The sequence below is a fragment of the Urocitellus parryii genome, chromosome 3 (assembly GCF_045843805.1).
Source record: "Urocitellus parryii isolate mUroPar1 chromosome 3, mUroPar1.hap1, whole genome shotgun sequence".
NCBI classification, from domain to species: Eukaryota; Metazoa; Chordata; class Mammalia; order Rodentia; family Sciuridae; genus Urocitellus; species Urocitellus parryii.
Genome location: NC_135533.1, coordinates 143,456,053 through 143,477,836, shown reverse-complemented (window position 1 = coordinate 143,477,836; position 21,784 = coordinate 143,456,053). Strand labels below are relative to the sequence as shown.

Below are 21,784 nucleotides of genomic sequence, written 5' to 3'. Positions count from 1 at the left end.
CTACCTGGGCTCTTCATGGTTGCTTAAGACAGGGAAAGGGAATCCTGGGTGGAGGGACCAGCCCGTCCAAGAGCAGGAAGGCCTGAAGGAGTCCGTGTGGCTGAGACCCTGTCCTGTCTGTTGGTATGGCTGGGAGATCAACAGTCCTTCTCAAACTTCAGTGTGCATTTCAACTGCTTGGAAATGTTGTTAAAATGTGGGTTTTCAATGAGTAAATCTGGGGTCTAGGCCAAGTCTGTGTTTCTTTTATTAATTAATTAATTAATTAATATATAAATTTTTTTGTGCCAGGGATTGAACCCAGGGGTGCTCTTAACCACTGAGCCACATCCCCAGCCCGTTTTTGAATTTTTTATTTAGAGGCAGGGTCTCACTGAGTTGCTTGGGCCTCTCTTAAGTTGCTGAGGCTGGCTGTGAGCTCACGATTCTCCTGCCTGCACCTCCCCAGTTGCTGGGATTATAGGTATGCACCACCGTGCCTGGCTCTTTTTCTTTTTTCTTAAGGCTTCCAGAATGGGCTAATTATTTGCTCCCTAAAAACTGATCAGTGGTGATTGAGAAATCAGTATGGCCTGGGATGTCTGAGCCTCTGTTAGCTCCCATGCGATGCTGATGTGGCTGCTCCACGGGCCGCGCTGAGCAGCTGGGTGTGTCGTTCCTATAGTGATAATAATTTTGTGGCAACAGCCAGACCTGCTCATGTCCTCGATTGCAGTCCAGGCTCTGCTTTGTGATTTACAAGCATCTCATTTAACCCTTCCACCAACTCTGTGGGGTGGGTAATTAGGATTATCTCCATTTTCCACTTGAGGAAACTGGGGCACGGACAGGTTCAGTAGCATGGCGGAGCAGAGGGGGTTGAGGCTAGAGGCAGAACTGTTTGGTAGAGCAATGAGAAAGCCTCTAGTGTCATTCTGGAAAACTCTGACTTGATCTTGAAGAGGAGGGAGAGGTGGAATGTGATTAGCCTGGGCGGGCTGGAGGAATCGACCTTTTATGGCAATGCCCTGACCTGTGCCTTCTGGGATTGAGTGTTGTGTGTAGTCTGGTCACGGGTGAAGGCCATGGAGGCCACAGTGCCTCCTGCCAGGCTCACTTTCAGCCAAGCTGCTAGTCCTTCCCATCCCTCACTCTGTTGCAGTTTTTTGTTGAAGTTCTTCTGCTTCGTCAACTTGATTGATTTTTAAATGACTGATTCAGTTCAGTGTTTGAACGTCTGTTTGAACCTTACCTTAATGACCTGTCTAAAAGTCAAGATTGAGCCTCCCTCCTAACGCTGCAGTGTGGGGCGGTGAGGCTGGCCCACTGCTGAAGGCTATACCAGCTCACAGAAGGCAAACGGCTTTGATTACTCAATCCGAGCTCATTTAAAGCATTTGAACGATCCTTTCACCGTCAGAGTGCTCCATACATCCTGCTTGATTTCTTTCCAGATTCCAGGCAGCTGAACTCTTTTGTTATGAGCTGTGTGTCAAGACTGAATATTGCGTTTTGAAACCAGGAGTCAAGTACCAATTTAGATTCCTGACTTTTATACCTGTTTTTGGAATACAGATAAATGAAATGCAAGCCACACAGTCTGCCTTGGTGTGGACTGTTGACTCTGAATTCCTTGTAGAAATCTTTTTTTTTTTTTTTCTTTTTTTGTGCCAGGGATGGAACCCAGTGGTGTTTAACCAGTGAGCCCCACCCCCAGCCCTTTTTATATTTCAGGGTCCCACTAAGTTGCTCAGGGCCTTGCCAAGTTGCTGAGGCTGGCTTTGAACTTGTGATCCTGCCCCAGCCTCCCAAGCTGCCTGGATTATAGGCGTGAGCCACCACACCCAGCCCTTGTAGAAATCTTTAAGGGGAAGTCATTTTGGCATTTTATTTTTTTTTTTTTTTTTTATATTTATTTTTTAGTTCTTGGCGGACACAACATCTTTGTTTGTATGTGGTGCTGAGGATCGAACCCGGGCCGCACGCATGCCAGGCGAGCGCGCTACCGCTTGAGCCACATCCCCAGCCCCATTTTGGCATTTTCTGTAGAAAAATTGTTTCTCATTTTAGTCCGCCTTTTACTTTCTTGATTTGCATATTTGTGATTTTCCATTGAAAACTAGACTTGGGTGATTGGAGCACAGCCCAGGGATGAGGCCCTGCCTAGAGTGCATGTGAGGTCCCGGGTACAGTCCCCAGCACTGCAAGAACACATGAACCAGCCTTCTTGGAAACCAATGGCCCCTTGAAGAGGCGCTTTTTGTAATTTTGAAAATGAAACCTACCCTGGAATACCCTGGCCTGTCCCCTTCAGGCTTCAGTTGTCCTCTTCACCTCCTCAAGTCCCCTCTCTCTCAGGGCCAGTCCTGTCCTGACTGCCTGGCTAGTCTCTTCTTTTTGTGTTTCCTGCCTCCTTTTCCTGCACAGGTTCCAGACACTTGCTTAAAGAGTCCAGATGTGCTCACCCTCACGCCCTGGCTCTCTGCTCCAGGGCTGCTTCCATCTGGGTGGGGAGATCATAGGGCAGTGATTTCTTTCCAGGTTCCAGGCTGGCTGCTTGTGGCATTGACTTGGGTTTTTGGCATAGGACAAAATAGGATGGCAGTATCCTATTTTGCCAACAGAGCTGTTTGTGTGCCCACCATCCAGTGGCACCAAAACCACTTCTATCAACCTCAGGTTTCCAAATTCAAGAATTGTCACACCACTAGGTGGCGCCAGAAGGGTTTTCTTCTTATAAATATTCTGTCATTGACTATATAGAGGAAAAAAGCAGTCTAAAAGCAAAAACAGAAAACCCAAAAAACAGAAAGAGAAGGACTTCATGACCCCACCACCCTGATAGCATGTCACATGGCCTTTTTGGTGTGTTTCCTTTTGCTGTTTCTTGTGAACAAAAGTGAATGCAAACATATAGCTTCCGTCGTGCATTGCTGTGGGAGTTTGATCTTTTCACTCAGCTCTCATCATCTTTCCAAGGCATTAAATGTTCTCCTAGAACACTTTAAAAAAAAAGAAAAAAAAAATTTTTTTTTTTTTGAAACAGGGTCTTACTAAATGGCTCAGGATGGCCTCCAAATTGCAGTTCTCCTGCCTTAGCCTCCCAAAGTACTGGGATTACAGGTGTGCCCCACCATGCCTGGCTTAGGACATTTAAAAAAATTGTTCCAGAACATTCTTTTGTATGAATAGACAGTAGTTAGGGAGCCCTTTCCTGTGGTACATTGATATTGTTCCCAGTGTTCTTGCTCCTGTTGATGTGGTATGAGGATGGGCATTCTTGTAGCTATCAATACAACTCTGAACATTTCTTAGGATAAATTCCTCAAAGCAGAACACAGAGCTGGGCTTCTATTCCTCCTTCTTCTTTTGTGTGTGTGCTTTTGATGAAGATAACATTTACTTTTCTTTCTTTCTAGACACTACAACAACAGGAATGCAAACTTCTCTACAGTCGAAAAGAGGGTCAAAGGCAAGAAAATAAAAACAAAAATAGATATAAAAACATTCTGCCTTGTAAGTATCAGTATCCTTTCTCAGTAACAGTCACTGTGTCCTGGGGGCCATGCACTCTTGTTAACCAGGCCTAGGCCTTAGCCTCTTCAATTGGGAACAGTTTCGAAACTAATCAGCCGTAGTGGGGATTGACAGCCTCATTCACTGTGTTTCTATGATGGTGATGACCAAGTGCAGTTGCCACTGGGACGCCTCTTCTGTGGTCATTTCCTCCAGTTGGTGAACGTTCCAATGCCTCCGGTACTCCTCTCGAGGCTGTGATTGCTCGGGGTTAGGCCCTGCCAGGATCCCTGGGCTCTGAGATTTGCACCTTTCTTCCCTGTTGACTGGCTCACGAGTGTTGGGTTAGGTATACTTCCTTCCTGGGATTCTGTCCTCATTTGGGAAACAGTCCCTCCTGTTGTTCTGCTCATAGACTCTCAGAGCTGAGTCGCTAGAGGTAAAAGTGGGGACCTCCCTCTGCTCAGATGAGGACCTTGTGATATTCACAAAGCCATACCTCTTTCAGCAGGCAGATGCCACAACGCAGAGCCAAAGTTGACCCATTAGGGAGAAAAGCCCTGAAAGGATGTAGGCCCAGGACAAGGACTCCAGAGATGGTGCAGCACAAGTTGTAGCTGGCCTCTTCATCAGGCTAATTCTGTGCCAAACTCTGTATCTTGGTGCCACTTAATCCATACCACATGCACCCCAAGCAGGCATTCTCATTTCCCCACTGTGTAGACTGTTCAGGCAAGGCTGCAAGTAGGAGTGAGCGGCGGAAACTGGCCCAGAGCCCCTAGGCACCACCTCAACTCTCCGGGGGCTCCAGAGCAGGGTCTCCAGGGGGAGCTCTGCAAGGCCATGTGTGGCAGGGGTGGGGGCAAGCGGAACTTCTGTTTATTTATATCCCCATGTACAAGGAGAGAAATTTAAATCTGATGCATAGATTGATGGCAACATATGCCTAATATGTTTGGCCAACTTAAAAGGAAGGATTGTTTATAGATAATGTGTGTGTGTGTGTGTGTGTGTGTCAGTGTTCAAGATGGTTTGTTATTGGGGCACATGGTCACATTTGAAGAGCACTACTTCATATCTGATCAGGTCAGAGCCATTTTGTCAGTTAATACAAACTCACTGTGTGTGTATGTGTGAACATAGGCATTCTCTGTCTGCGTGTATATGTATGTAAATGTGGTATGTATGTTTGTCACGTCCCTGAGGCTATTTGTGATGTGTGGGTGAGGACAGGGGAGGGAGGAGGTCCGTTTCTAGTATTGATGAAAGGGGATAAGGAATTTGTAGAGAAGCAGTTTGAGCCACAGCGTGATCCCAGTGGGTTTGGGGAGCCTCATTCTTTTTCAATTTTCACTCCTACTCATGGGGTCAGCTGGTACTCAACAGTAAGAAAGGAGTTAAGAAAAGATGAAGGGAATAATTATTTGCAGTTTCTAAATATAATATTGCCCCTTCCTCCCTTAAAAATTCCCAATCAAATGTTTTCTCTGACTCACATCTTCCTTCTTTCTTCCTTCCTTCCTTCCTTTCTTTTCATGGTGCTGGAAGTTGAACCCAGAGCCTCCTATATGCCAGGCAGGTGCTGTACCACCAAGCTATGTTCCCAGCTCACATCTTATGTCTTTAAAGATGGGGTGCAATCCCAGCAACTCAGGAGGCTGAGGCAGGAAGATTTCAACTTTCAAGTTGAAGGCCAGCTTCAGTAACTTAGCAAGATCCTGTCTCAAAATAAAAAAGGGCCTGGGATATAGTTCAGTGGTAAAGTGCTCCTGGGTTAACTCTCCAGTATAAACAAACAAACAAACAAACAAACTTTTTAGTTTGAACAAATTTGGACAAAATTATTACAAAAATAGTATTGATGGTTCTCATGTGTCCACCGTTTGGTTTTCATCATGATAGCATCCTGTCTATCCATAGTGCATTCTTAAAATAAGGAAATTTTTTTTTTCTTTTTGAGACTGAGGATTGAACCCAGTGGCAATCTACAGCTGACCTACACCCCAGCCCTTTTCTAAGTTGCCCAGGTTGGCCTTGAGCCTGCAATCCTCCTGCCTCAGCCTCCTGAGTTGCTGTGATTACAGACATGTGCCACCATGCCTGGTTAAGACAAGGACTCTTTTTTTTTTTAATTGATTTTATGTTTTAAATACATGACAGCGGAATGCATTATAATTCTTATTACACATATAGAGCACAATTTTTCATATCTCTGTTTGTATATAAAGTATATTCACATTAATTCATGTCTTCATATGTGGACTTTGGATAATGATGTCCATCACATTCCACCATCATGCTAACCCCCTGCCCCTTCTCTTCCCCTCCCACCCCTCTGCCCTATCTAGAGTTTGTCTATTCCTCCCATGCTTCCCTTCCCTACCCCACTATGAATCAGCCTCCTTATATCAGAGAAAACATTCAGCATTTAAGACAAGGAAATTTTAAAGAAAGCATCGTATGGCATTCAGATCGTTGTTGTGCTTATTTGAGGTTTAATGTTTTTTGTGGTTTTATCATTAAATGAGCAGAGCTTGGGCTGGTTGAGACAAAGTGGTTTGTGCAGAAGCTGTCTGAGTACTTACCTGGCTGGGTCCTTTTCTCTTTGCAGTTGATCATACCCGGGTTGTCCTCCACGATGGTGATCCCAACGAGCCTGTCTCTGATTACATTAACGCAAACATCATCATGGTAAGTTGCTTGTCGTGGTGTTTTTTTCTGGTCACACATTCTTAGACTGTTCTTGAATTTTACATTTTTCCTTGTGTCTTGAAAGCAACTTTCAAATGTGTAAGGAATTTTCTTCCTCGATTTCTAGCCTGAATTTGAAACCAAGTGCAACAATTCAAAGCCCAAAAAGAGTTACATTGCCACCCAAGGCTGCCTGCAAAACACAGTGAACGACTTTTGGCGGATGGTGTTCCAAGAGAACTCCCGAGTGATCGTTATGACAACAAAAGAAGTAGAGAGAGGAAAGGTATGTTTCATCATCTTCTCTTCTGATGATTTTTTTTTTTGGGGTGCTGGGGATTGAAATCAGCGGCACTCAACCACTGAGCCACATCCTCAGCCCTATTTTGTATTTTATTTAGAGACAGGGTCTCACTGAGTTGCTTAGCACCTCGCTTTTGCTGAGGCTGGCTTTGAACTCACGATCCTCCTGCTCAGCCTCCCAAGCTGCTGGGATTAGAGGTGTGCGCCACCATGCCTGGATTTTCTGATTACTTTTTAATCCTGTGGTGTTGGGGATGGAACTCAGGGTCTTATCCGTGCTAGGAAAGTGCTCTACCTCTGAGCTATGCCTCCAGCCCTGAAAAAGTCTTTTTGAAGTGTGGATGAGTCAGGTGAGCTGTTTTATTAATTGAATAAACAAATTAAACTCACTCTAACCCTCTGGAGAAAAGGGAGTAAAGAAATTGGCTTAAGATGAGCTTGGTGTGGTTTTCTTTCTTTTTTCCATATTGTTTTATGAATGCATTGTAGGTGCTCGTGCTGGTGGGATTCACTGTTACGTGTTTGTACATGCACACAGGGTAACAATGTGTTTTGGGCAGTACTACTCCCCGGTATTTCCCCCGTGTGGTTTTCTGAATGTCTTCCACTTGGGCTTTTGGACCGTCTTGGATTTCTTAGGATCTGGTTATTGTTCACCTGTAGTTCCTCAAGTCCTTCCCTGCCCCAGCCTGTCCCAGGACATGGGTTTGTTAAATATACCCTTGGGCAGCTTGAAGTTGACAGGGCCACCAAGGCTTGGTTGGCTGGATCCAGTTCTCTTTTCCTGATGTTTCACTGGGACGGTTTCTTTTGCTGCGTCCTCAGTTGGTCTTTTCTCGGCAGTGTGTGGTCTGCTCTTCGTCCTCTCCAGGGAATTTTTACAGCAGACATTGTGGGTTTCATCTCTAGATGTTGTATGGGGTCTTTTAACATCTTCTGTGTCTCTCCCTATCATGGTAGGGTTTGACTGTTGTGCTTGTAGCTGGTGCACTGTGGACACCTTTGAGGCCAGATTTGACTGTGAAACAGAGATTTCCTCTAGCAGTGACATTAAGTATTCTTGAATCCACGGACCAGTTACCTCAGCTTCATAGTTTGTTTCAGGTGGGAGTTATCTGCCCTGAGTGTGGAAAGAAGACGCAGGCCCTCTGTCCTGCTTCTTTTTTTGGTACTGGGGATTGAACTTGGGCACTTGACCACTGAGCCACACCCCCAGCCTTATTTTGTATTTTATTTAGAGACAGGGTCTCACTGAGTTGCTTAGTACCTCGCTATTGCTGAGGCTGGCTTTGAACTCGCAATCCTCCTGCCTCAGCCTCCTGAGCCACTGGGGTGACAGGTATGTCCCACCTTGTCCAGTTGTCCTGCTTCTTGAGTGACTGGAGTTATAGGAGTCTTCTCTTCTCAGAGGATCTGGGGGCTATGAAGGGGCCTTGTGTTGTTTCAAAGGAATCAGTATCAGTCTGTCAGAAGGTAAGCTCTGAGAGCAGACAGACATTGGGCCAAATCACTGCCCAGTCCTCGCCACCTGATCTCTTCTGTCTTTTCCTGCTTTTCCATTCTTTCTTTTCTCTTTGGGGGTGCAGAGAGAGTGGCACGGTGGCTTTTATCCTTGCCACAGCCTTTGTGACAGCCTTCTGTTGGTGTTCATTAGTACACAGAAGGAAAATCGGACTGTGGACTCTGACTTTAAGAGATAATGTATTAGCATTCACATTTCTGCATTTGTTTGCCAAGGTTTGCACGACCGTTTGGAAAACTAGGAGGAGGGCTGTAGCAATTTGCGGATGTTTTAAGTCAGTTCTTTTCAGAGCCATGGTTTAATTTTGTGTCCTCTGTCGAGGTCTCTGTAATGATTGGAACAGTTGCCAAATTGATTGGCTGGTCACAGCATCAAGTTCAATTCACATTAGAAGGGTTTATTTAGGGAAATTAAAAATTGTTTCAAATCTGTCAAAAGGTGTTTGGATCTACCAAATATTGGAGGCAAAGGTAAATTCAGATTAATAATAAGAAATCACATTCTTCTGTTATTTTATTTCACAGTGCTGGGTATCAAACCTAGGGCATCATGCTTGCTGGGCAAGCACTTCACAACTGAACTACACCCAGTCCCACAACCTTTTATCGAACTTTCCACCTGCCATATTTATTTTCGTTTGATTCACCATTGACTGTGGGGCCTGTAGCTGAGCTCTTCTTTTTAGTTTTATAACTGTAAATTTCTCTCTTTTCTTAATACACACAGTGAGTTTCTCTTGCTGATATTCATGTCTTGGTGGTTGGGAAGGTGAGTGGAGTAGGTGACAGCATTCTTCGCTCCGACTACCTCCCCAGGTAGATAGACTCATCTCCATTGAGCAAAACAGCCTCCTTTTTGGCAACAGGAGTGCTTTCTTTGGTGCTATATTTTTCAGTCCTCCTGCTCTGAAGCCGGCAGCTAGCGCAGGCTTGGAGTTCCCAGCTCAGGGAAGGTGACGGGAGGAGTGGCTCTCAGCTGGGGCTGGATATAGAAAGAGCAGCTGGTTCGGAACCCAGAGGCCACCTGTCTGTGATAGAGTTATTCACGCGTGGGTTGATAAGGCATGGAGTCCTCCTACACTGGTGCGGAAATGAACCAGACAGCCCGGCTTGCCGGGCAGCCCATCCACCTCCGGAGTCCTTGCTTACCTTCCCTCCAGAGCAGAGCAGAGCGCTGGGATTCAAAATCTAGTGATTGCCAGTTGGTACTCTCAGTTCCATGGGGCCCTCCCTCTTTGCCTCTGTTTTCTTTGAAGATAGCGAGCAAGCCTGGACTTTGTTTCACCTTGGCCTGGATAGGTCCATTCTGCCTTGACCCCTTTTCACGTCCCACTCTGCCCAGTCCTCTAAGCACCTACTTTCCTTATTCCAACTCTTCTTTCCTTTTGGAAAACCTAACAGGTGCTGAACAGGCCTTTCCCGTGTCTGCGGTCATTAAGCATGGTGGGAACACGTGCTTGCTGCTGGTTTAGGTTTTGTTGTTTTTCAGGTTCACAGAAATGAACACTCTCTCCTCTGCTCCCTTTTAGAGCAAATGTGTCAAGTACTGGCCTGATGAGTATGCACTAAAAGAATATGGGGTCATGCGCGTACGGAACGTCAAAGAAAGTGCTGCTCACGACTACACGCTAAGAGAGCTGAAACTTTCCAAGGTTGGACAAGTAAGTATATTGTCGTTTTTAGAGACTTTGGTAACTATCGTATGCAGTCATCCAGGGTCTTGCAGTTACTTGTGTTCGATGCATGCATGCATTTCTTCACCCATAGGTGCAGTAGCCGTTTATTAGAAACCTTCCATATACCACGTGTAGTTCAGGCACTGATGGCACATTGTGAACAAAACAAAGTCCCTGCCCACACAGAGTCCAGAGAGGGGGCAGATTTAAAAGCCATGACCAGCTAAATTTTTTGATTATAGGTCTGTGAAGACTGCAGGTGGTACTTTCGAGAGTGAATGGGGAGCGCCTCTCTAAGCAAGTGATACTTGAGCTGAGACCCCAAGAGCAAAGGCTGTGAGGCCCAGTTTGTAGTCGGTTCCACACAGAAGATCTTCTGTATTGCTTGTGGGTTGGGATTGGGCCCAGTGACTGACTACAAAACAAAGTAGGATTTGGTTTGAATTCATTTTAATTCTCTGTCTAGAAGGACTTATTTACTCAGGCCCTTTTGGGGACACAAAGAAGGAAACCACTTTTGTCCTCATGGAGTTGTGATTACAGAGCAGTGAGAAGCCGCATATATGGGTAGTTGTACCCCAGAGCAGACACAGGCTGTAGCACACATCTAAAGTGCCATGTTACCCCAGAGACGGCTTCCTTCTGGCTGGAGTTTCAGGGAGACCGTCCTAGAAGAGCCCCCTTTAAGGGCTTGGTTTCTGAGGAAGAAGGTGGCAAGCAGAGGGCCTCCTAGGCTAGAGCAGTGTTTGAGCCACAACACTGAAGCGCACACTGTAGGGAATGGGACTCGGGGAATGAAAGTGACGGGGAGCCGGGCGTTGGGGAGATGAACTTGGGCAGACAGAGGTTGGGACCAAGTTGGGAAGTCTGGACTATTATGTTAGGAGATTGAACTTTACCAGTCAGTCCTCATAGAACTGTGCCATTTCTTGTGCCAGGTGAGCTGTGTGTCAGGAAGGTCTGACAGCCCTGGGGTGGGGGTCGGGACTGACCTCATGGCTGGGAGGCCTCTGGTGGTCTGGGTTCCTTCTGTGACGTGGGTGTTGTGTAAATACCAGGGTAAGCGAGAGGAGGAGCAGCGCATGTGAGCTACTCCCGGGGGGGTGGGGGTGGGGTGCCTGCAGGTCGAAGGGTGGTGTGGCTCTTGCAGGGAGGAGAGGGATCAAAGACATCCTAGAGGTCTGTGTGAAGGGACCATGGCTCTGTGGCAGAGATGCTGGAGGAACTGTTGTGTTTTGGACACATTGAGCTGAGCACCTGAGCAGAGATGGCCATCAGCCATTTGGACATTCGTTGATTCATTAATTCAGAGAAATTTGTCGAATGACCTCTTGGTTCCTAGTACTCTGTTGCTTGCAAGAGACAGAGTTGGGGAACAAAACAGATAATGTCCCTGCTCTCCTGAGCTTACACTCTCCTGGCTGGAAATCTACTACCCAGTGATTGCACACACAAATATATCACTATAAACTGTAATCAGGCTAGAAAGGAGAGCTGTAGGGTTTGGGTGGGGAGGGCGCAGAGGTGCTGTCAATCACAGAGATCTGAGAGGAGCTGGACAAGTAGCTGTTGAATAGAGATGAGAGGCTTCAAGGACACTGGATCAAGGTTCCAACTGATAAACTGCCCACCTCTCATTGTCAGGTGTTTCCAAGTTGCAGGTGGTTTTTTCCTCGTGTTGGTGGCAAACCATTTGTCTAGTTACCAGACGCTGTTGAGAAGCAGGAATGGGAAATATTGATGTGGGTTTGTGTTTTGTACCCTGACTGGGATGTTGACATGGGACTGGTTGTGTCTCCTGCATTGCTGATAGCATATTGCCCCTCCCCACCTCCTTGAACCCAGGGATGCTCTACCTCTGAGCTCCCTCCCAGCCCTTTTAAAATTTTATTTTGAGATAGGGTCTTGCTAAGTTGCTGAAGCTGGCCTTGAACTTGTGATCCTCCTGCCTCAGCCTCCTGAGTAGCTGGGATTATAGGCATGCACCCAGGCCAGGCTGTGTATCATCTGCTTCTTGTATAGCATTTTGTGTGCTGCAATGTGATCTCCTTTAAGCTAACTGCCCAGGAAGGAGGAAGACAGGCAGGGACCCTCTGACTGCGTACTAAGGGGCTGTGTGGATGCTCGAAGGGGCTTGGGCAGGTCTCCTCTTTCTTGACTGGCCTCTCTGTGACCTGTGTAGCCACTTGATTTTTAGGCTGCTCGGTAGCATCAAGGCACATTCCCCCCATGGCATCAGCAAGTTGAATGTGTACAATTCAAGGGACGATCTTAACTGTGGCTCAGATCCCATGGATGTACTCAAGTTCCCTGGTGGGGTCTAGTTGCAGCTCTCTCTCTCTCTTTAAATACCTTTAAAAAATGTCACTTTGCTTCTTCAATTGTGTCCAGAAGCCATGGCAGTGAATGGTTCCACTTCAGTTCCCTAATCGGGATAGAGTCTGCAACATGGTACTTTTTGTAATCTAGATGCCATTTTTGTTGTTGTTGTTGTTTTTAATTATTTAGTTGTAAATAGACTGATGTCTTTATTTTATTTATTTTTATGCGGTGCAGAGGGTTGAACCCAGTGCCTCACATGTGCTGGGCAAACGCTCTACCACTGAGCCCCAGCCCCAGCCCCTAGATGTCATTGTTGATCCTTATGAATTACCACTGTCTTCAAAATAGCCACAGGTGCCGAGCTGTTTGCTGTTTGTGGGGCAGAGGATGCGTGTTTCAGCTCGTTTCATCCTCACTGTTGTTTTGTCAAGAGGGAGATTATTATTTCCATTTTGCAAATTAAAGTGAGGCTTCGAGATGCTCAAGGCCTCAGTGAGCCTGATTGCCTGGGACCTGCGCCTGCATCTAGGCACTGGACTTGCAAGCCTGACTTCTTTCTCCTTGGCACTAAACAAAGTTTAAAGTATCACAGTGATGCTGTAACGCAAGCGTATGTGTGTGCCTGGCGGGAGGTTGGGTATAAAAGACCACAGTGTCTTGAGGGAGCACCTGTTTTCCTCAGTTGCTGAGAGGAGGGACCTTGGTCCTTGGAAACCTCGGTTGCCTCTGGAGGTAAGTGCCACATAGATGAGGAGGAGTGGGGACATTTCCTGTGTGGATGGAGAAAGAGTTGGGACTGGAGTTGCCCTCTGCCGCCCAGCTCAGTCCTCCCGACGGGCGTGAGTGGCCCCATCGCTGCCCAGTCGACCCCCGCCAAAGCCCCTGGAGCTGACACAGAGCCCTGGGAAGTGGTGCCACTGGCACGCCGAGGACTAGGGAAGCCGGCATCTGACGCCTCCTCAATCCCTTGATTTATTTAATTCTTTTCTGGTTTTTCTTGGCTCTACTCCAGGGCAATACGGAGAGAACCGTCTGGCAGTACCACTTTCGGACCTGGCCGGACCATGGTGTGCCCAGCGACCCCGGCGGTGTGCTGGACTTCCTGGAGGAGGTCCACCACAAGCAGGAGAGCATCATGGACGCCGGCCCCGTGGTGGTTCACTGCAGGTGATGGCCACAGCCTGTCGGGCTCCTCTAGGGCTGGCTTTTACTAACCCACGCTGGTGCTTTAACCGTACGAAGCCTTTAATATCTAGATGTGGTAACGTGAGGCGTGGGCAAACTGCTGCGGGTGCCTTTTTACCCCCAAATCTGTTTCTCACAGGCCTTGCAGGTCTGCTGGATGGGGGTGGGTAGACACAGCCTGATTCTTAAGGATCCCTCAATCTATTTGTTTTTGCTTAGTTTTCCTTTTAACATAATAATTTAGGATTCATGTGTTTGATTGTGTTTCCATTCTCTTTTACTATGTAAAGGAGATCTAGTTTCCCCTGACAATATGCTTATTTGCTTCATGAGAGTCTGACCTCTTCCCACCTGGGCCCGTGGTCCCAGCTGTGCCGTGGCCTCTGTAGCACTTTGTGGGCTGCTGGTGCCCCTTTTCAGGCTTCATGATTATACTGGGGAGAGTTGGTTTCCTAAATCTTATTCATATGTTGGGCAAGTAGGTGTGTATGAAACTTTATTCATTTTTTTTAAAAACTATTATTTATTGAGCACTTACTCAGTGCCAGCCTCAGAGATCAGTGTTTCTCATACGTCATTCATGTTTGAATCTCACAGCAGCCTTATAAGGAGTGTGCTTCTGTCCCCATTTCATGGATGAGAAACAGGAGCAGAGAGGTGAAGGGACTTACCTCAGGTGCGCTGAACTGGGGAAGCTGGACTCTGAGTGCAGGTCGCGCTGACTCCAAAGCCCTGTGCTCCTGGCTGACATATTCACAGATATAAATAGACCGTCTTATAAATATTCCCAAGAGCACACTTTCTTTCCGTTAGTATAAGCAGCTTGGTTTTGAGTGTAAAACCCCCAGGAGTGACTGTCTGTCCCTGCTTTTGTCCTTCTGCCTACAGTGCTGGAATCGGCCGGACAGGGACGTTCATTGTGATTGATATCCTTATCGACATCATCAGAGAGAAAGGTAGGTCACCTGGAGGGCAGGAAGCCACACTTCCTGTTTGTAGGTTATGGAAAGGAAGCATCAGGGAATACAGCCTGAGGAAGACAATTCAAATGTGAAAATTTTTTCATTAAAAATCTGGGCCAAAGACTTCCCCTTTGGGTATGTTTGCCTGGGAACCAAGTGATGCTGTTGGACCCTTTACACAAAATGAAGCCCAGGAGCTGTGGCCTCCGTTGCTGACCCTCTATTGCACACGCAATGGGGTCTCTCCCAGCCACCCAGTGCTTGGGAGGTCCACTGGGAGGGGAGGGAATTGTGACCTCCAGCACTCTGTCATGTCATCTGCTGGCATTGCTGGCACTGCTTAGAAGTCCAAGTCTTTACTGCTCCAGCTGAATCTGTCCCAGGGCCACAGATTCAGTTGGAGCAGTAAAGCCCAAATCTGCTTTCCCCCCAGGTCTGCCGTAAGCTGTGCATTGAGCAGTGCATCCTGGCTCTGTGTTTCCCCTGCCTCCTCATGGTATCTACTTTGTAGGTGTCGACTGTGACATTGACGTTCCCAAAACCATACAGATGGTGCGATCTCAGAGGTCAGGGATGGTTCAGACAGAAGCACAGTACCGGTTTATCTATATGGCCGTCCAGCATTATATTGAAACACTACAGCGCAGGATCGAGGAAGAGCAGGTACTGGGCCTGGCAGGGCCCGCGTGCGGGTTTCTTTTCCTTTCTGGGTGTCTCGCACACGCTATCCTTTTCAGCAAGAAATTGTAACTATTCTCCAGTTCATAGGACTGGGTTTTCAATCCAGAAGAGCGTAGGGAGGGTACCGGTGCCATCATCCTGTCTGATGGGTTGAGGCTCTGCCATGAGGAAAGGTCACGATTGTCCCAGGGACACTTCACAAGCTGAGAACTCAGAGCCTGGAAGTTTTCAGCCTGTTCCAGTATTGAATTGGGTCACGTTTATCCTGCTTCCATTTCTTAAAATGAATACCTCACTCTTAATAGCACATGGCGGTCTGAACCACTCATTTAGTTGAGTTGGAAACAGTGAAATTTTGATTTTAATAAGCTGGGCATAATGAAGAATGTTGGATTGGAGCCCTTCCATCTGAAGCTATTCACAACAGACACAAAGACGAGTTAATTAGGAATATACTGAGCTGAGGGAGATGGGAAGACTGCTCTTTTGGGGAGCTGTGCTTATTTCCCCACCCCCAACCTCTTCCATGGCTGCCGGTGGGGCAGCGTCTGGATGGCAGCAGTGCTTGCCCATCTCACCCTGCCTTTTTGGGACACCAGGGATTGAGCTCAGGGGCACTCGACCACTGAGCCACGTATGCAGCCTAATTTTGTATTTTATTTAGAGACAGGGTCTCACTGAGCTGCTTAGTGCCTAGCTGTTGCTGAGGCTGCCTTTGAACTCATGATCCTCCCATCTCAGCCTCCAGAGCAGCTGCTGGGATTACGGGCGTGTGCCACTGTGCCTGGCAACATGCTCTTTAATGATTTCAGTGTTATAGAATTTAGAAAGCAAATGTCCCTGGTCCCACCCAGAGCATGCTTGCATTCATTTTTCATTCATTCATCCAGCCAGTACTTTTTGGTGCCAATATGTGTCAGCACTGTGTTTATAAGTGTATTGACAACTATTTGGTATGTGGGCCTTTGGATTTAAAAAAAACGAGTAGGCTTAGATTATTTATTTTTAAGAATAGGGTCCTAGAATACATAGTTTTCTGCACTGTGCAGTTTGGATCAGTCCAGAAACTCACTCCCTGGTTGCTTGGGGTAAAGTGAGAAAAAAGTACTTCCATTTAGTTTTAGGAAAATTAAAAACATGAAACCCATCTAACTTCTAAATTAAGCAAAGGGACAAAACTCATTCCGGATAATTGATTATTCTGAAATATAGTCATTTTCCACGTTAGGATTGATCATGATCCTTCATGACCTAGATATTTTTGAAGAGTTCAGGCCATTTGTTGGGTAGAATGGCCCTCAGTTTGGGTTTGTCTGTTTCCTCTTATGAGATTCAGGTGGTGCCCTTTTGGCCGAACTGTCACAGAAGTCATGTGTCCTTGGTATAGTACCTCAGGAGCACACTGTGGACTTGATTGGTTTTTGGTGGGGTTAACTTTGATTGCCTGAGTAAGGTGATTTTGTCAGGTTTCTCCACCATGAAGTGACTCATTATTCCTTTTTAATTAACATCTTAGGTAGGTACTTGAGATCGTGGGAGTTACCTGTTTCATTTACTTTTTGCTTACTGATTTTACATTCATTGATAATTGCCAGAAAAGATTATCATTGCATTTGCCAAAGTCTGGTTTTGTATTTCCATCATTTTTTTTTAGCTTTACTGAACTATAAATGACAAGTAAAAATTATTTGTTCAGGCTGCACAATATATTTAGAATTGCATGTACATCGTGAAACGATCCATTACTGCACGTTGTTAACTTCTTTTTGTGTGTGGTGAGAATACTTAAGATCTGCTTGCTTAGTGCATTTCACTGTAGACACTGTAGACATTCACTGTGTTCACTGTAGACACCAGGCCATATGTTAGGTCAGAACTTACTTATTGTATGACTGAGGATTTGTATCGTTAGCCCAGTGTCTCCCTATGGCCTCCCTCCATCCCCTAGTAACCACCGTTTTAATCACTGTTTCCATGTGTCCAACTTTAGATTCCACATGTAGGTGAGGTCGTATGTGTCTTCCTCTGGCTGATTTCACTTAGTATAAAGCTCTCCCATCCATCCATGTTGTTGCGAATGGATTTCCTTCTTTTTTAAGCTGAATAATATTTCACTGTCTGTATAAACCACATTTTCTTGGTCCATTCATCCATTGATGGACCCTTAGATTGTTTCCAAATCTTGGTGATGGTGAAGAATGCTGCAGAGAACATGGGACTGCAGATATCTGTGATTATTTCTTTTGAATATAAACCTTAGTAGTGGGGTTGCTGGATCATAGGATAGCTTGTACTTTAATTTTTTGAGGAACCTCTATACTTTCTCTCAAAATAGTATAATAATTTACAATACTACCAATAACATGTAAGGGTCCCTTTTCTCCTCATTTGCCAACACTTGTTAACTTTTGACTTTCTATTAATAACCTCCTGGTAGGTATGAAGTGATATCTCATTATTGTGATTTTAGTTTTCATTTTCCTGATGATCATTGATGTTGAGGGCCTTTTCATATAACTTTTGGTCATTTGTATGCTTTTTTTGGAATAATGTCTTTTCAAGCTCTGTCTTGGTCTCTCTCTGTATTGCCTCATTCATTTACACACACACAAAAGTAATTCCTAGCTGGATGTAGTGGCACACGCCTGTAATCCCAGCAGCTCAGGAGGTTGAAGAAGGAGGATCTCGAGTTCAAAGCCAACCTCAGCAATGGTGAGGCACTAAGCAACTCAGTGAGACCCTGTCTCCAAATGAAATTCAAAATAGGGCTGGGGATGTGGCTCAGTGGTTGAGAGCCCCTGAGTTCAATCCCCAGTACCCCCTACCCCCCCCCCCAAAAAAAGGTAGTTCCTATAGACCTTTCACTAGTTTTCTCTGAAGTTAACTTTTTACATAACCATGGTACATTTATCAAAATTGAATAAGTAACATTGATGCATTATCATTAACTGAGCTCTAGAATTTGTTTTGCTTTGCTTCTCTTTATGGTGCTGAGGATCAACCCAGGCCCTTGCTCATGTGGTAGACAAGCCTTCTACCTCAGAGCTACATCCCCAGCTCTAGAATTTACTTGGATCCACCAGTTTTCCCACATATATTTTTCTGTTCTGGGATTCAGTTCAGGATCCAAGTTGAGTTTACTGTTCTGATTCCTTAGTCTCCTCTGATCTGTGATACTTTCTTCCCCCCTGCCCACATTTTTTAATTGGTGCATTATAGTTTTACATAGTGATGGGATTTGTTATAACATATTTGTAGATGCACACAATATAACAATATAATTTTGGCTAATATCACTCCCCAGCTCTTCCTCCCCAGTGTTACTTTATTTGTTGTTCTTTATTTTTTTATGAACTTGACAGTTCTTTTTTGTATTAGGGATAGAATGCAGGGGTGCTTTACCTCTGAGCTATATCCCCAGTCCCCCTCCCCACCCTTTTTGTTTTTAATCTTGAGACAGGGTCTTGCTGAGTTGCTGAGGCAAACCTCCAATTTTCAGTCCTCCTGCCTCAGCCTCCTGAGTTGCTGGGAAACAAGTGTGTACCACTGCACTCAGAGACCTGCATAATTTTGAAGAGTACTGATCAGACACTTTGTAGGATTTTCTCAAGTTGGGTTAGCCTTGGTTTTCTGGTGATTAGACTGGCTAACAGATTTGGAAGAAGAATTACCACTGCGGTGTATTGTGGTTATAGTCGACTGTCCTTCTCCTGACTTAGGGAGTAGATTCTATCAGCACAGCCTGCTTGGGATTAATCTCGGTCACTTGGTTAGGTTCTCCCTGCCACATTTCTTACTGTTCAGTTAACTCTTGTACCTGTTCCCTGTTCTATTCTCAAGCCTTGAGTCATGTAGTCCACCATGCAGAAGCAAGTTGTATCTCCTGGAATGCGTGGTGACTACATAAATTATTTAGAATCTTTTTAAAAGGAAGACTTGTCCCTTTCTGTACTTACTTACTTTTTATTGATTTATATAAGTTCAGAGCTGTGTATGTTGTTTTATGCTTGGTTTATAATTTAATACTATGCTGTTTATTTTGTTGCTAAAACTACTACAACTTTGGCCACTGGGGGGGGACTTTTCAGTTGCCCCCGAGTCCTTTGACGTGCACAGATCCTTTTGTTTTTGAGCACTTCCTTACTTGCTGGCACTACAGGATGTTCCAGGCTCGTTTAAATTTTCCCCGCTCTAGCCCTGGAATTGGCCAGTTCTCTATGGAGCCCCCTCTTCCCTTTATTGGAAACTAGCGTCTAGAAACCGAACCTGGGTGCTGGTTGTGCTCCTGGTTACTGGGCATTGCTCCTTCTAGGCCTTCCCAGCAGATAGCTAGAAAATTTGTCAGTGTATCAACCCGTGATACATCCACTTCTGTGTTTGTTTCTGGTGCCATCTGTGCAGATAGTGCCAACCTTGAGTTCACCCGATGTTTCGGACAAACCCAGTGCCCCAGGGTACACTCTGGCCTCCCCCGGCTCGTGTGTCACTTTTTCCCCTAGAAGGGAGAAGCCTCAGATCTGTTATCTACAACTCAGTTACCAATTTACCCAACTATTATAAAAACAGTTTGAGAACTGCTTCCTGTAGCCTGTGGGGAGCACGTTTTAAGATGCAGTGTAGAGAGGCCTTAGCGTCTCCTCTGGAGAGAACCCTACAGTCAGACACAGGTCACTTTTACAAATTTTGGAGTGACAAGGCCAGGATAGAGATGCGGTGGTGCAGGCTAAATTTAAATTGTTGCAATTAAATTAAGAAAGACTTGAACTGGCCTGGTGTGGTACTGACCATTTGTTCTTTGGTGTTATTCCTTTGTGGAATATTTGGATACCTTTTGCGTTGCAGACATCTTTTAGGTGCTGCCTCACGGGGCTGGAAATCTGAGTTCACAGAGACCACACCCCATGTGCCCTGTTTTTTTTGTTTCCCTGGATTTGTGCTTTTTTGTGTATCTTCTACAGTTTCCTTGATCCATTGAAAAAGCCTCTTCCCATATGTTCATTCTTAGCCAGTGCAGAGGCGCACGCTTGTGATCCCACTGGCTCGGGCGGCTCAGGCGGGAGGATCACAAGTTCAAAGCCATTCTCAGCAACTGAGTGCAGTCCTAAGCAACTTAGGGAGACCGGATCTCCCTAAGGGGATGAGGCTCTGTGGTAAGGCCTCCCTGGGTTCAACCCCCAGTACCCCTGCCCCCAAATATTCATTCTTCTGTGCATTAATTAAAGCAGGCTGGACTGGTCAGGCAGGTGCCAAATCCTGGGGACTTAAGTGGAGGTGAAGTCAATTGGGCTGGACAGGAGGGAGTCGGGGGAATGCAGGGGGCCATGGGCAAGGTTGGAAAAGAAAGCAGAGACCAGAGTGGGGGCCTGTGGGGACTTGTGAGTCGTGTTAGAGTTGAGACTTTCTTCTGAGGGAGATGGGAAGTCACTGAGGAGCTTCAGGTAGAGGAGTGCTAGAGAAAGATCCCACTGGAACTTAGGACTCTGGCTTGAGGGAGATGAAGGGGCGGGACAGGCTGCCGTGGTGGAGAGGGCGTGCGGTTTGCACGGGGTGGAGGCTGCTCGTGGGTTTGGAGAGAAGTATAGGGCCCGTGAGCTTTGGATTTGATGTGAAAGGAGGGAAGGTCTTTGCAGTCCTGACCCCAAAGCACCCAGGGAGGTCATTGCTGCCGTCACCCAGAGCGGAGAGTTTCCATTGTACCCTTCCCTCCTGCTCTTGGCTTTTGGACGTTTTCTGGTTCAGAGTTTGAGAGGGCGATCAGAGTCCCTTCACATGGGAAGACAGTTCATCCCAGTGACCATGGGGCCTCATGGTGGCTCCTTCCTCTCGACCTTGACTGTGTGCAAATTGGCAAAGCCTTCAGAGTCATAGACACGCGAAGGCTTGGGGACCATGCTGTGTCAGTGACTGTGAGGGAGGGTAGGTCAATTTTACATTATTTTCTAGGCCTCAGAAGCTCATTACCCTCTACCCTCCAAAGATAAATTAAAGCAGAGCAGAACAGCTTCTGTCCCTTGAGACTACTTCTTGATCTGTAAGACACCTGGGCTGTCACAGAAACAGCTAAGAGACAAGCTCATCTGATTTGTGAATCAGTTTTACTTAAGTAAGCTAAAAGACTCCAACATCCTTATGCTTTTTCTTGGGCTACTTTGATTCATTGAAATAATTCCTATGCTGTTTGCATTAATCACTCCTCTTTAGAAAATTGTCATCACTTCATGTAGAAATGTTGATTTTGAATTTTAAGAAGGTAGTAAGGAGGGGGGAGGGAAGCTGCTGTGAGTGGGTCTAGATGTTCTGTAATGCAGATGAGAAAGTTCTAGCAATCTGCTGTACCGCAGTGTATGTTATATAGTTCACAGTACTGTACTGTATATTTAAAAATTTGCTCACAGGGTAGATCTTACGTTACATCTTTTTTTAAACTACAACTTAAAGAAGTATTGTATAACAAAGCAACTTAATGCTTTAGTTTACATTTATTATATATGTAAGATTTTTGTTTGAAAGGAATTAAGATTTTTAAACTTTAGAATAATTTTTAAATTCTCTGCTACTTCTTCCATTTAATACTTAATTAAATTTATTGATGACTGATTTTTAAAAAAATTTTCTGGGGAGCAAACCCAGAGCTTTGTGAATGCTAGGCATGTGCTCTACTGTTGAGCTCATCCCTAGTCCCTTAATATTTCATTTTGAATTATGCCATATCTTTCTTTTTTCCACACCCCCCTCCAGTATCGGGAATTGAGCCCAGGGGTCTTCTATCATTAAGCTGCATCCCCAGTTCTTTTTATTTTTTATTTTGAGACAAGGTTTTACCCAGTTGCTCAGGCTGGCCTTGAACTTGTATCCTCTTGTCTCAGTCTCCCATCGAGTTGCTGGGATTATAGGTATGTGCCACTGTGCCGGGCTATATTGTATCTTTCTAAAGATTATTTCTTATGT

At 45.7% G+C, this 21,784-nt stretch overlaps 1 protein-coding gene across 1 annotated transcript in view; it reads left to right on the top strand.

Annotated features, from left to right (window-relative positions):
• Window positions 1-21,784, top strand: part of Ptpn11 (protein tyrosine phosphatase non-receptor type 11) — an 87,148-nt gene that overhangs the window by 52,834 nt on the left and 12,530 nt on the right. The window contains exons 7-13 of the mRNA XM_026412047.2: window positions 3,399-3,495; window positions 6,107-6,186; window positions 6,314-6,472; window positions 9,540-9,671; window positions 13,021-13,175; window positions 14,082-14,149; window positions 14,667-14,818. Coding sequence (XP_026267832.1) covers window positions 3,399-3,495; window positions 6,107-6,186; window positions 6,314-6,472; window positions 9,540-9,671; window positions 13,021-13,175; window positions 14,082-14,149; window positions 14,667-14,818 — 843 coding nt within the window. The remainder of the gene's footprint in view (window positions 1-3,398; window positions 3,496-6,106; window positions 6,187-6,313; window positions 6,473-9,539; window positions 9,672-13,020; window positions 13,176-14,081; window positions 14,150-14,666; window positions 14,819-21,784) is intronic.